General features: G+C 46.0%; 1 protein-coding gene across 3 annotated transcripts in view; it reads left to right on the forward strand.

Moving 5' to 3' along the window:
- Nucleotides 1-13259, forward strand: part of NTNG2 (netrin G2) — a 126933-nt gene that overhangs the window by 94434 nt on the left and 19240 nt on the right. Inside the window, exon 8 of one of the 3 annotated variants that reach the window (XM_060270663.1) lies at nucleotides 571-1033. The exons of the other annotated variants lie outside the window; for them this stretch is intronic. Coding sequence (XP_060126646.1) covers nucleotides 571-653 — 83 coding nt within the window. The 3' untranslated portion in view covers nucleotides 654-1033. Of the gene's footprint in view, nucleotides 1-570; nucleotides 1034-13259 lie in introns of those variants that run through there. 3 annotated transcript variants of the gene reach the window in all.

Below are 13259 nucleotides of genomic sequence, written 5' to 3' on the forward strand. Positions count from 1 at the left end.
ACCTCATGTAGCAAAATGCCATGGGTCCTCCCAACCAGTCTTAGGCTTTAAATAATTTTTTTACAAGGGCATAAAAAATTACCAGCATATGATCACATCCATAGCATGCATTTAAAGCACATGACTCCCCACCCCCAAATCCTAGGAACTGTGGTTTGTTATGGTGCTGGGAATTGTAGCTCTGTGTTGGTAAACTACAGTTCCCAGGGTTCTTTGGGAAAAGCCATATGCTTTAGTTGTACAGTGTGGATGTGACTCAATCTCAGGCCATATACACACCATTTATTTAAAGCACATAATCCCCCCCCAAAGATTCCTGGGAACTGTAGTTTACCTCTCACAATTCCCAGCAGCCTTAACAAGCTTCTGTTCCCAGGATTCTTGGTGCTTTAAATGCATGGTGTTTATGCAGACTAAGTCATTATCTCTCAAACTCCATCTCTACCTCTCTCTTTACCCATCCCAGCTATACGTGAATTCTGCTTCTAAGTAGGTCTTTGGGAGTATTTTACAATAAGCCACAGTACTGCCTTAAAATGAAATATTCTTTCCAACTGCTGAAACACCAAGCTGTTAGGAGCTCAGCGAGACCAGTCATGAAACCCAAGCCTGTGCCCAAGGAGCCTCCTGAAAACATCCAAGGTAAGGTCTGACATTCATAGCCAGCGTCAAGAGGGCTGGTGGGCATCAGACAGGCAGGAGTTCTATTCTCGGCTTCTTCCAAACAATTTCAGCTGGAGTGTGAAGCCTGTCATAATGGGTATAACCTTTCACAAGTGCCTATATACAAATCGACATTGACCTCCACTCTTGGAGCCAGTACAGTGGTGCCTCGCAAGATGAATTTAATTTGTTCCGCGAGTCAATTCATTTTGCGAAAAATTCATCTTGCGAATCGCGGTTTCCCATAGGAATGCATTGAAATTTCTTTTTTTGCCCATAAAGGTAAAGGTAAAGGGACCCCTGACCATTAGGTCCAGTCGTGACCGACTCTGGGGTTGTGCGCTCATCTCACGTTATTGGCCGAGGGAGCTAATGTACAGCTTCCAGGTCATGTGGCCAGCATGACAAAGTCGCTTCTGGCAAACCAGAGCAGCGCACGGAAACACCGTTTACCTTCCCGCTGTAGCGGTTCCTATTTATCTACTTGCATTTTGATGTGCTTTCGAACTGCTAGGTTGGCAGGAGCTGGGACCAAGCAACGGGAGCTCACCCCGTCACAGGGATTCAAACTGCCGACCTTCTGATCAGCAAGCCCTAGGCTCAGTGGTTTAGCCCACAGCGCCACCTGTGCCCATAGGAACGCATTAATTAAATTTCAATGCATTCCTATGGGAAACCGCTATTCACAAGGTAAATTTTTCGCAAAACGAATTCATCTTGCGAGTCACCATCAGATCGCAAGACGCATTCGTCTTGAGAAAAATTCGTCTTGCAGGGCATTCGTCTTGCGAGGTACCACTGTATGACTGAATACCAGTTGCTGGGAATCACAAGTGAGGAAAGTGTTGGTGTTGTATTCAGGTTCTGCTTGTTGTCTTCCCACTGCCACTGGGGGCATCTGTTTGATCACTGAGAGAATAGAATGCTGGACTATAGGGGTCTTTTGGCCTGATCCAGCAGCCAGGCTCCTCTTATTTGCTTGGATTAGAATGCTGTGTACCATTCTGGGTGTCGTGATTTTGAAAGGGTATTGTAGAGCTGGGAAATGTACAGAAAAGGGCAACAACCAAAAATGATGAAGGGGATGGAGCCAGCTCCCTGACAAGGAAAGGTTGCAACATTTGAAGCTTTATAGCTCAGGGGGGAAAGGCAAAATAGGCGGAGCATATTGGAGGCATACAGAAAGTGGACAGGAAGATGTTCTTTTGCCTCTTGCATAATGTTAGATACTACAGGGGTTTTTTATCCAGTGAGGCTTAATGCTGGTGGATTCAGTGCAGAGAAAGGAAAGTACCTTTGCTTAGTGCATAGCTAAATAATGGAGTTTGCTCTAAGGTGTAGTGGTGGCAAACAACTTCATTGTCTTTAAAGGCAAGGTAGAAAAATCATGGAGGAACATGGTAGAGCATGGAGTTCTTGTAGGTGAACTTGAACTGCCTTATTTAGAAAAACAAACTTACTAAATATTATACTCTAAAACTTAGAAAGAAAGGGAGGGGGTGCTTCTCAAGCTGGCTGCTTGACAGCTTTTTCGTGACTATTAAGGCCATTTCTGGTTTCATTAAGCCCCTTCATTAAGCCTGCCCCTCAATCTCATAACATAACGTAACGTAACGTAAACATAGGAAGCTGCCTTATACTAAGTCCGGCTACCCCAGTATAATTACTCCAACTTTTCCCAAGTGGTGCTCTCCAGATGTGGTTGGATTCAACCTCAGCCAGCATGCCCAACAGCCAGAGTGGTGGGTAGTGGATTCCAGCAACATTCTGGGGTGGGGGGGGGGAGAACCAGGTTGGTGAAGCTTGGTCTACTCTGATCAGCAGTGGCTCTCCAGAGTCTCAGACACCTGGTAGCTGATCTTCTTTTTACAATAGACCTGGAGGGATTAAATCTGGGACCTTCGGCATGCAAAGTGCATGCTTTGCCATCATGATACGGACCCCTCCTCCTAAGCCCCTTTCCTCAGACCATCTGCGAGGGAGAACAAACAGCACTGAGTGCAAAAAGGTGGCATAGTTGTGGCATGCTGAAACATGGAATGGAAATGCTTTAATTAGAAGCTCCTTTACCCAGGGCATCCAGGAACACCACCCCTCCCACAAACCAATCAGAGGGCGAGAGTAATTAGGCTAATATGCCATCCTGGTTTGACACAGTTAAACCTAATTAGTTGATCCTGTGATTCTTAACCCTTCTTCTCCCACATCCCCTTAAGGGCTAAGCCAGCTCAAGGCTCCAGAAAGCTTTCCTCTCCAGGTTGGTTCAAACATGGATGTCAACTTACAAAAACAAAAAGGGTGGGGAAAGAGAAGCTTTTAAAAATAAAATGTAAAGGAAAGAAAAATGTCTCAGTGCCACCTGTGCAGAGCAGGTGGGGGAATAAGCACAGGTAGAAATGTGATGTTAGCAGACATTTCTCTTGCCACAATTCTCATACATTCATTATATATAATGAATGTGGGACCCAGGTGGCGCTGTGTGTTAAACCACAGAGTCTAGGGCTTGCTGATCAGAAGGTCAGTGGTTTGAATCCCTGTGACGGGGTGAGCTCCCGTTGCTTGGTCCCAGCTCCTGCCCACCTAGCAGTTCGAAAGCACATCAAAGTGCAAGTAGATAAATAGAGACCGCTCCAGCGGAAAGGTAAACGGCGTTTCCGTGCGCTGCTCTGGTTCGCCAGAAGCAGCTTTGTCATGCTGGCCACATGACCCGGATACTGTCTACGGACAAACGCCGGCTCCCTCGGCCTATAGAGCGAGATGAGCGCCGCAACCCCAGAGTCGGACACGACTGGACCTGATGGTCAGGGGCATAGCTGCCAAGTTTTCCCTTTTCTCACGAGGAAGCCTATTCAGCATAAAGGAATTTCCCTTTAAAAAGGGAGAACTTGGCAGCTATGGTCAGGGGCCCCTTTACCTTTACCTCTTACACTGCTTTCTTGAAAGAAAGCCTCTAAGTCAGGGGTCAGCAAACTTTTTCAGCAGGGGGCCGGTCCACTGTCACTCAAACCTTGTGGGGGGCCAGACTATATTTTGAAAGAAGAAAAAAATGAACAAATTCCTATGCCCCAAAAATAACCCAGAGATGCATTTGAAATAAAAGCACACATTCTACTCATGTAAAAACATGCTGATTCCCAGACCGTCCGCGGGCCGGATTGAAAAGGTGATTGGGTCGCATCCGTCCCCTGGGCCTTAGTTTGGGGACCCCTGCTCTAAGTGAGTTACAAAGAGCAATCTAAAATATCCATTTTAGACTACTGACGAAGGCAAACATTTAAAACATTTTTTTTTAAATCAATATATAAATCAGCAATTTTAAAAGAATGACACATAGTAAAATTACTATGGCCTACATTGCCAAAGCAAACAAAGATCATTTTTAGCAACCATTGAAAACAATGCAGCAAAGTTGTCTGGCTAACATCAATAGGCAGGAGATGCTAAGGATTGCACATGGAACCGCCTCCATGCAAAACAAATGCTCTACCAATGAGCAGGTGCTCTACTTATGAGTCCTGCATCAAGCACAATTCCTTGAGCCTTGCTCCAGGTTCCCCCACTAAAAAGGTAAAGGGCCCCTGACTGTTAAGTCCAGCCGCGGACGACTCTGGGATTGCGGCGCTCGTCTCACTTTACTGGCCGAGGGAGCCGACGTTTGCCTGCAGACAAATGACTAAGCCACTTCTGGTGAACCAGAGCAGCTCACGGAAACGCCGTTTACCTTCCCGCTGGAGCGGTACCTATTTATCTACTTGCACTTTTTTGACGTGCTTTTGAACTGCTAAGTTGGCGGGAGCAGGGACTGAGCAACGGGAGCTCACCCCCTGTCACAGGGAATCAAACCGCTGACCTTCTGATCGGCAAGCCCAAGAGGCTCAGTGGTTTAGACCACAGTGCCACCCGCGTCCCTTTCCCCCACTAGGGTTGATATAATTAATAGGGATGTGTGGCAGGGTCTTTTTGGTGGAGGCCCAACAGTTGTAGAACTCCCTCTCATGTGAGATCACTAATGTCCTTTTAGGCAGACAGGTCAGGTATTTCCATTCTGCCTGGTTTTTAATCTGTGTGAATTTTATCTGCTTATGTTCTTGTGCCCCCCCCAACTCCTGCTTTACAGTGGCTAAAATTACTATATTTATTTATTTATTTGTTGTTGTTGTTGTTGTAAATTTGAAGTGTGGTTTTATTGCCTTGGGCACTTCTTAGAACCAAGAGGTGGTATAGAATGGTTTAATGAATAAATAAGTGGAAATAAAATAAGACCCAAAATGCTTTCACCCCCCTGCCAAAACTTGAGGGATCAGACAATGTATTACTTGAATTGCATAGAGATTCCCCATTGGCACAATTTTGACTCTTTTTGTTGGGCTTGGCAGACAGATGTTTATTTCAGCACCCCAGCTGGGGAGTCTGGAGTTTTATGTGCTGTAACATCCCAGCTTTTTAGCCCACAAGCGCCCAGCAGCAGGATTCAGAGCAAAAGAACTGCCAGGCTCTGATCACTGGATGATCAAATACAACACAGAGACAAGGATTGGCAGGACAGTTGCTATGGCAACGTCCAGGTAGTAAGGCTTTCTTTGCCCTCCCATGGATTGGAGCCACCTGGCTCAGATGGTGTCCCATGGTCCACCTGTTTCGGAGCTGTCAGGGGTCAGAGGGATATCAAGTCTGGTTCATGGCTTCGTGCTGCTTTAATTTCCTCTGATCTCGGAGGCTATGTGAAATGAGGACAAGGGCTCCGGGCACAAAGGCATGACATCCAATGGCCAAACACAGAAGCTGGCATACTCGGAAGACAGAAACTGTAACTGCTGGTGGCTTTGCAAGCCAATCCCTGCAGGTGCCAGTTATTTTGCCCTGCAGTCATTTTGGGAGTCTTACATGGGAACATAGCAAGCTGCCTTATCTTAAGTGAGGCCATTGGACAATCCAGTTCAGCATCATCTATAATGAGGGGAATCAAATGGGATATTCCAAGCCCTAACTGGATATACTGGGGATTGAACCTGGGACCTTCTGCATGTAGGATAGATGCCTATCACTGAACTACAGCAATAAAAAAGAAAACTAAGAAGGGATGGACTCCAGAGAGGTTGGGCCTGCATGAAATAGCTCAGTTGGTAGAGCATGAGACTTAATCTCAGGTTCATGGTCGAGCTCCACATCAGATTCCCGCATTGCAGGTGGTTGGACTAGATGACCCTTGTGGTCCCTTCCAACTTTACAATACCATGAGTACATGATTGTTCCCAGAAACCAGAGCCATCAGCTCTGGTGTCCAATATTCCCCAGAAATTCTCTGCCGCCTAGGGATAGGGGAGAAATTTGGCTCAGTCAATGGCGGATGTGCCTAATTTGCATGTCCTGAAACAAGTCTGAAACAGCCAGAGAAATTGTGCAGTGTAGTGCTCCAGCCGGGTAATATGTACAAAAATGCACTTACTAGAGTAAAGTGTGCATATAGATGCAGTGGAAATATCATATACAAAATGCATTGTGTTGGAGGAAGTTGTGTTGCAAAATGTACATATCTGGCAAAACTGCATATCAGGGAATAATTTGCACTAAAATGCTAGTGTGTTTTCAAGAGGACTTTAAAAAAAATTGCAAACTGATGTGAGAATGCAGGGAACTGAATATAATATTGGAAGAATTAGAATCTCAGAGAAATCAAAACTAACAGATTTGTCTCTTCCCATTCCATCTTTCCAGAAAGCCTAATCCCCACTGGATGGAGCACCTTTAAAATAACAACTCTTGCACAGTTGTGTGCAAACAGCTATGCCTGCTTCCCCTTTGCCTCCATCCATATGGCCTGCCTTGATTCTTCCTAGCCCACCCCTCATTCTCTCTCAGCCATCCCAGGGGCAAAACTAGGCTTTATTTCACCCAGGTCAAATATCCACTTTGGTACACACACACCCCATATATATTTGCATGCACACACACACAAATAGGTGGGGAGCCTCAATGGTGCCCCTCAGGAGGCTTCACCTGGGACCAAAAAAAACAAAAAAAAAACCCAGCTAGCGCGCGCACACACACACACACACACACACACCAGCTCTGGCTCTGGCAATCTTTTCATATTGAACTGAATAACAAGCAAAGTTTCTGGGGTATATGAATATGGCCATCTTCATTATTATTATTTTAGCAACTAGCAACTGGAAGACAAATTCCTGCCAGCTTTTCCTTAAAAGAAAACCAGCCCAAGACTACCGTACCCAAAAGATCAGGCTCTCTCTGCACGGCTTGCAACAGTTAACAAGGAAATGCGATGGAGGGGAAAACCTTCACCCCTAATATTTTGGCAGGAGCCCAGATCAGCTGTCAAGCTACACTTCTCCAGAGAGGAGGCTGGCAGAGCTAAAGGAAAACACAGTGATCCTTTTAGCTGACAGGCGCTGGGGTGGAGCAGGTGTGCAGCTCTGCTGGGCTCTTTTGGGGTTGCAAAGTGGTGCTCCCTCGAGCCGTCCTGCCAGCTGCTTTGCACGCCAAAAGAGCTGAAGCTTTGAATCTCATTCAGTCCAGAGTCCCTGCACATGCATAGGGGGCAAAATGTTCACAAGATTGCTTAGTGGAGTTTAATTGCCCCTTCATACATCTTAAGCAGTTGTGAAAGGGGAAGGCTAAAAGGGTTGGCTTCCCCCATCTTTCCAAAGAGCAATTTTATGGATTTCAAAACCATATGGGTGAGTAACAACTTGGGACTGGTACCTGTGGGGAGGGAGAAATCTGATTCAATTCGAATTTCAAGACAATTTTATCAAATTCAGTTTTTGGAACAATACGCAGAAGAAAACTCAGCCTTCCTTCAAAACCCACAACTCTCTGCAGTTTGTAGTGCAGTTCCCCAGCAAAGTAATGTGCACAAAAATGTGCATACTAGGGTAAAATGTGCAATAAAATGTGTAAAAATAACATTCAAAAATACATCAAATTAGGGGAAATATGCTTTGCAACCATATACTTGTCAGGCAAAAAAATGTATACAATAGTTTATTAGGATAAATTCACACAAAAATTCTGATGAATTTTAATGAGAAACTAAGAAAGAAAGAAAGAAATCGCAAACTGATTTGGGAATAAAAAAATTCCTTCAGTAGCACCTTAAAGACCAACTAAGTTTTTATTTTGGTATGAGCTTTCGTGTGCATGCACACTTCTTCAGATACAGATGTGTGAATGTGGTGCATTGAGTTTAAGATGGGGGGGGGATGAAAAACTGCCACCCCTCCTTGTTCCCTTGGGAAACCAACTCACTTGGATTTTGGAGTCTATATATGTATCTATATATTTTCCCTAAGCAGAATTGAAACTATGCCTCGCAGTGAGTCTTGCCCTAGATCTTCTTGACTGATTGACAGGTCCGTCCGAAGAAGAAAAGGGAGGGGGAGAAAAATTGGTGCCACAAGGGAAGGCTGAGCTCAAAAGCTTTCCCCAAGAACTGCTGGATACAAAGCAGGGTGTTTGATAGAGTGACAAGAAAACGGCTAAGCTACTGAGTCTAGAAAGGGTCACGTTTTGGAGTGCCACATGTCTCTGCAGTGGCAATGATGGTGATGATTACAAGTGGCACCTGCAACAGAACTTTTCAGTGTTGAGTGCTCCTTTTCCAGGATACTCCATTCCATCCCTATCCATAGCTGCCAAGTTTTCCCTTTTCTCGCGAGGAAGCCTATTCAGCATAAGGGAAAATCCCTTTAAAAAAGGGATAACTTGGCAGCTATGTCCCTATCCCAGTTGTTGTTGTTTATTTAATTTATATACAGCCCTTCATCTGAAGACCGCCCACCCACACATTCTCCAACAGTCAGCTAGCATACCATATCAACTGAGCATATTCAGTCCTTAAATACTTTTGGTACTGCTGCATGCCTAGCAGATCTCACAAAGTGTGCTGACATCACCCTCTAGTGCTGTGCGTGGATGGCGCAGTTTTGGCTACATGAGGGTCTATGCTAAGAGAAGGTGTACGTTTTAATGTATTTTGGTATTTGTTGGAAGCCGCCCAGAGTGGCGGGGGAAAACCCAGCCAGATGGGCAGGGTAACAACATGGCGCTGAAAGCAACCTACTAAGGAATATCATACAGTCATAGCTTTTGCTCCAGAGGATCAGGTTGAAATGCCTTGCACAGGCATAGGCAAACTCCGGCCCTCCAGATGTTTGGGACTACAATTCCCATCATCCCCAGCTAACAGGACCAGTGGTCAGGGATGATGGGAATTGTAGTCCCAAACATCTGGAGGGCCGGAGCTTGCCTATGCCTGGCCTTGCATAAAAACGAGCAGCAGAAACAAAAAAGTAAAACACCAAACATTAAAAATTCAGAGCAAGCGATTCACAATTAGAGTTCCCATGAAACGTATGCTTCAGCCCAATACAGATGTAAAAGGCACATAAGATGGATTTGTCTATTTCGGTTCCCTCAGTTTCCAGTTTTCCCAGTCTTAATTCAGCCCTCCACATTCTTGCACAGCAATTCACTTTTTTTTTATTTAAAGAAAAATGCTCATGATTTTAAAAAATAATGAAAAGTCATCAGCATCTTAGGGCAAATTTCTCCTAATGAACACATTTTTGCATGCAATTTTGACTTGTTTGTACATTTTCGCAAGTAATTTTCCCTAGTATAATACATTTTAGTATGTCATTTTCAATGCTATATTAATTTTTATGCACATTTTCCCATAATATGATATGCATGTTTGTAAACAATGGTTGGTTGGAGAACTTCATCACGAAGTTTGGAGAGCATGAATTGCAAAAGATGGCCATGTTTCCATTCTCTTATTATTTTGCAAAGTGCCTTTAAATGTGAACTGAATTGAATTTCTTCCCCAGGGTGTGTGTGGACATTAGGCTCTCAGAAATGTTTCTAAGGTGGGCATGGGAGGGACTCAAAGTAATCCAATATTATTATTTTTAAGCATTCAAAAGGAACCCTAAGCATGCCGAAAAGAAACAAAGAATGTCATAGAATTGTAGAAGGAAGCTCTGGGTGCACACTGTTCAGGGCTCAGCCTCTTCTCTCTCAACCTCAACTTACTCACTCTCCCAGCCTTTGCATATTAGCAGTCAGCTCAGCTCATCCCTCCACAGAAAAGCTCTGTTTCCAAAGCATGGCAAGAAAGATGATGCAGCCGGTTGCTCAGTTCTAGGAAAGGTGACTGCGCTCTTTCCTCTTCTTCTATCAATTAAACCTTCACAACAGCCTTCACAACAAATGGCATCTCTGCATGCGCAGATACCAGAAATCGCATCTGCGCACGTCCAGACGCTGAAAATTGTGCCTGCGCACCGATTTTCGGTGTCTGGGCATGCACAGAAGCGATTTCCTGTGCCGCGGACATGATTTCCGGCATTGCGCTGCGCCAGTCCGGCCCACAGACCATCATCTCCGGGGGAGTGATCTGGCCCATGGCTGGTAAACCTTGCTGACCCCTGATTTTATGGAACTGCTGCATACTATGTATGCAGAATGGGCCTTATCTCTGATTAAATGAGGGGTGATTCAAACCCAATACCCCATATAAGGGGTCAGTGTGATTGAGCAGCTGCTAAGGGCCACATGTCATCCTAGCAAGTGACTCCAGAGCCCCCAGGCTCCTTACTGTCGCTGAGTAACCGGCTGCCACTCGAGATAATGGAGTCCCAGCTCCCATCAACACCAGCAGTGAAGGATTATGGGAGCTGCAATCCAGCAGCAATTGAAGGATGATAGATTCCTCACCTCTGGCTTAGAGAACATGCTGATGAGGAAGCTAAGACGATAACTTTACTTCTGCTCAGGGAGAATAAATACAGGGAATAATTGACACCACTCGCATACTTGCAGGTCTCACTATCTGCACACATTGTGTTTTCAGGAAATCATTCATTAGGTGAGCATTCACATAATGAGTTAACGATTTCCACTGATTCCTATGGGGAAATTTCTAATGCATTCCCGACCATAGAATTTTGACCCCTAAATGTAAAAAGAAAGAAAAACCCTCAGGAAAATCCACTGGAACCTTGCAAAAGACAAACAAGGAAGGACAAAATGCTGTCTTATTTGTCTGATCTCTCCCAGTCCCTCCCAGTATGGTTTCTGGCAAAACAGCTGCCGCGGACCAACAAAACACAAAAAAGTAAAACTTATTTAAGGCTGCTTATATGTTTACAGTAGTACATGCAAGTCTGACCTGTTTGGATATCTGAATCTGCAGTGTGTATAGCAAGGTTTGGGTACCAATTCCTTGTGTTTGGATAAGTGGGTTTTTGTTGTTGTTGTTGTTGTGTTTTTGGTATAATGAGCATTTTGATGGTAGAACCTGTATTTACCATTAAGTGCAGTGCCACCTGGTGGCTAAACCATACAAAGACACTACATCTCTGCCTGCTTGCCCCCTTCAAGCAGGGAAAAATACAGTGGTACCTCGGTTTACAAGCACAATTGGTTCCAGAAGTCTGTACTTAACCTGAAGCGTACTTAACCTGAAGCGAACTTTCCCATTGAAAGTAATGGAAAGTGGATTAATCCGTTCCAGACGGGTCCGCGGAGTACTCAACCTGAAGCGTACTTAACCCAAGGTATGGCTGTAATTGGTTCCGGAAGTCTGTACTTAAACTGAAGCGTACCTAACCCATACCTGCCAAGTTCGGGACGTAAAGATCCGGGATCGGCAGCGCGCGCATGACCGGAAGTTGCGTGACGCAACTTCCGGTGGCGCTTCGCCCTTCTATGGGCACCAGAAAATGGCGGCGCCAGCGCCGGAAGTCGCTTCCGCGCATGACCGAAAACACGTAAAAGCGACTTCCGGCGCCGGCGCCGCCATTTTCTGATGCCCATAGAAGGGCAAATCGCCACCGGAAGTCGTGTCACACAACTTCCGGTCATGCGCGGAAGCGACTTCCGGCGCCGCCATTTTCTGGTGCCCATAGAAGGGCAAAGTGGCACCAGAAAAATGGCCGCCGGGCAGAAGCCGATTTAAGGGACAATACCGGGATTTTTCACTAAACGGGAGACCGCCGGGAAACGGTAAGAAAAAAGGGGTTTTCCCGGCGGAAACGGGATACTTGGCAGCTATGACCTAACCTGAAGCGAACTTTTCCATTGAAAGTAATGGAAAATGGATTTATCCATTCCAGACAGGTCCACGGAGTACTTAAACTGAAAGTACTCAAACCGAGGCATACTTAAACCGAGGTATGACTGTAACAGTAGCCTCCCACTCACTTTGATCCCTCTTACAGGGAAGTGATGCAGTGGGTTGCAGAGGGCAAGCAGCGGGCAGTTGTGGCAGTGAAAGGCCTCAGATAACCTGGAGCCAGTTCTACCTATTGTCAGAGAACCTGGGAATCTTCTGCTAGTTGCCCCCTGATCAAGGAAGCCAACCCTTTTTATGCACTAGTCATTGGGAGGTTTTCCTCTACAAGACCCATGGAAATGATGGAGCAATGGGAGCCTGTGCAGGAGGAGGAGTCTGTGGTTTGCAACAATTCTGGACAAAAGGCTATGGGCAAATGAACTTGGGCTGTGAGCCCATGTGCTTTGAGTGTGCTAAATCATGTGCTTTAAATGTAAGGTATGACGTAGGCTAGATGGACTGTTGATGCAATACAGTATATTTGCTGCCCTCCTAATGTGAGCTGGGGTTGATGGGAGTTGTAGTTCCAAAACATCTAGAGGGCCCCAGGTTGGAGAAGGCTGGTGTATGGCAAGTCATATGAATGTGGGGGACAAGGGGTACCCCTTGAGCAGCAAATTTCCTGAAGAGTCAGCAGACTTTCTCATGCAATTTGCCAGCCCTGAATATCCTTAGCAAGCTGGATGTCTGCCAGTGACCAGAGTTGGGACAGGCATCACTTTTCCAAGAGCTTGAGATCTGGGTAGTAAATAATGCTGGTAGTTGGGCAAGGAGATGAGAGGGGGCGAGACTGATGAAAACAGCAGCCTGGGGTGAAACACAGTTTCTGCATCTATATGTACTCTCTCTCTCCCTCTCCTCGGGAAAATGATTTGCGTCCCACCAGGGCCTCCTCCTTTGCTCTGAGCATGTTCGCCTTCAACAGCTTTGTAACACAAACAGCTGCAGCAGGCTGAGTATTGCGATGCAATTCTGCATTGGCACAAACCTCACTCCGTGGGGCACGCAGGACTCTTTGGCAGTTTCCTCTGCCCAGCAGCTCTGCCATCACCGTAGCCCCGCAGAGATACTGGCACCCTCTGGGCTTAATTTTTTTTTTTTAGAGGACTCTTAATGTGATTGCCGCAGTAATTGAAAAGAGTGTTTAGGGGAGGTGTGTTTGGATAAGGCGACTTGAGGTGAAGGAGGAGAGCCAGGCTGCTGCTGGGCCTTGTGGATTTCATATGGTGCAGTCCCCCCCCCCCAATGCACAGCCATCTGTGCAGAGCCTCAAAGGGTGGCACCCCTGTTCCGCTGCCCAGCTTTGCTGCCTTCTCCCCAGCCTCTGGGGCAGGGAGGGACCAGCAAGAAAGCTCTACAGAACATCTCCCCTCCTGCTGAATTAGTGAGAGGGGAGGCATTCCAATACCCAGCTTTGTCACCAGGCAGGAGGGGGAGATCTCCCCCATCTGCCTGG

Source organism: Zootoca vivipara, chromosome Z (assembly GCF_963506605.1).
Source record: "Zootoca vivipara chromosome Z, rZooViv1.1, whole genome shotgun sequence".
NCBI classification, from domain to species: Eukaryota; Metazoa; Chordata; class Lepidosauria; order Squamata; family Lacertidae; genus Zootoca; species Zootoca vivipara.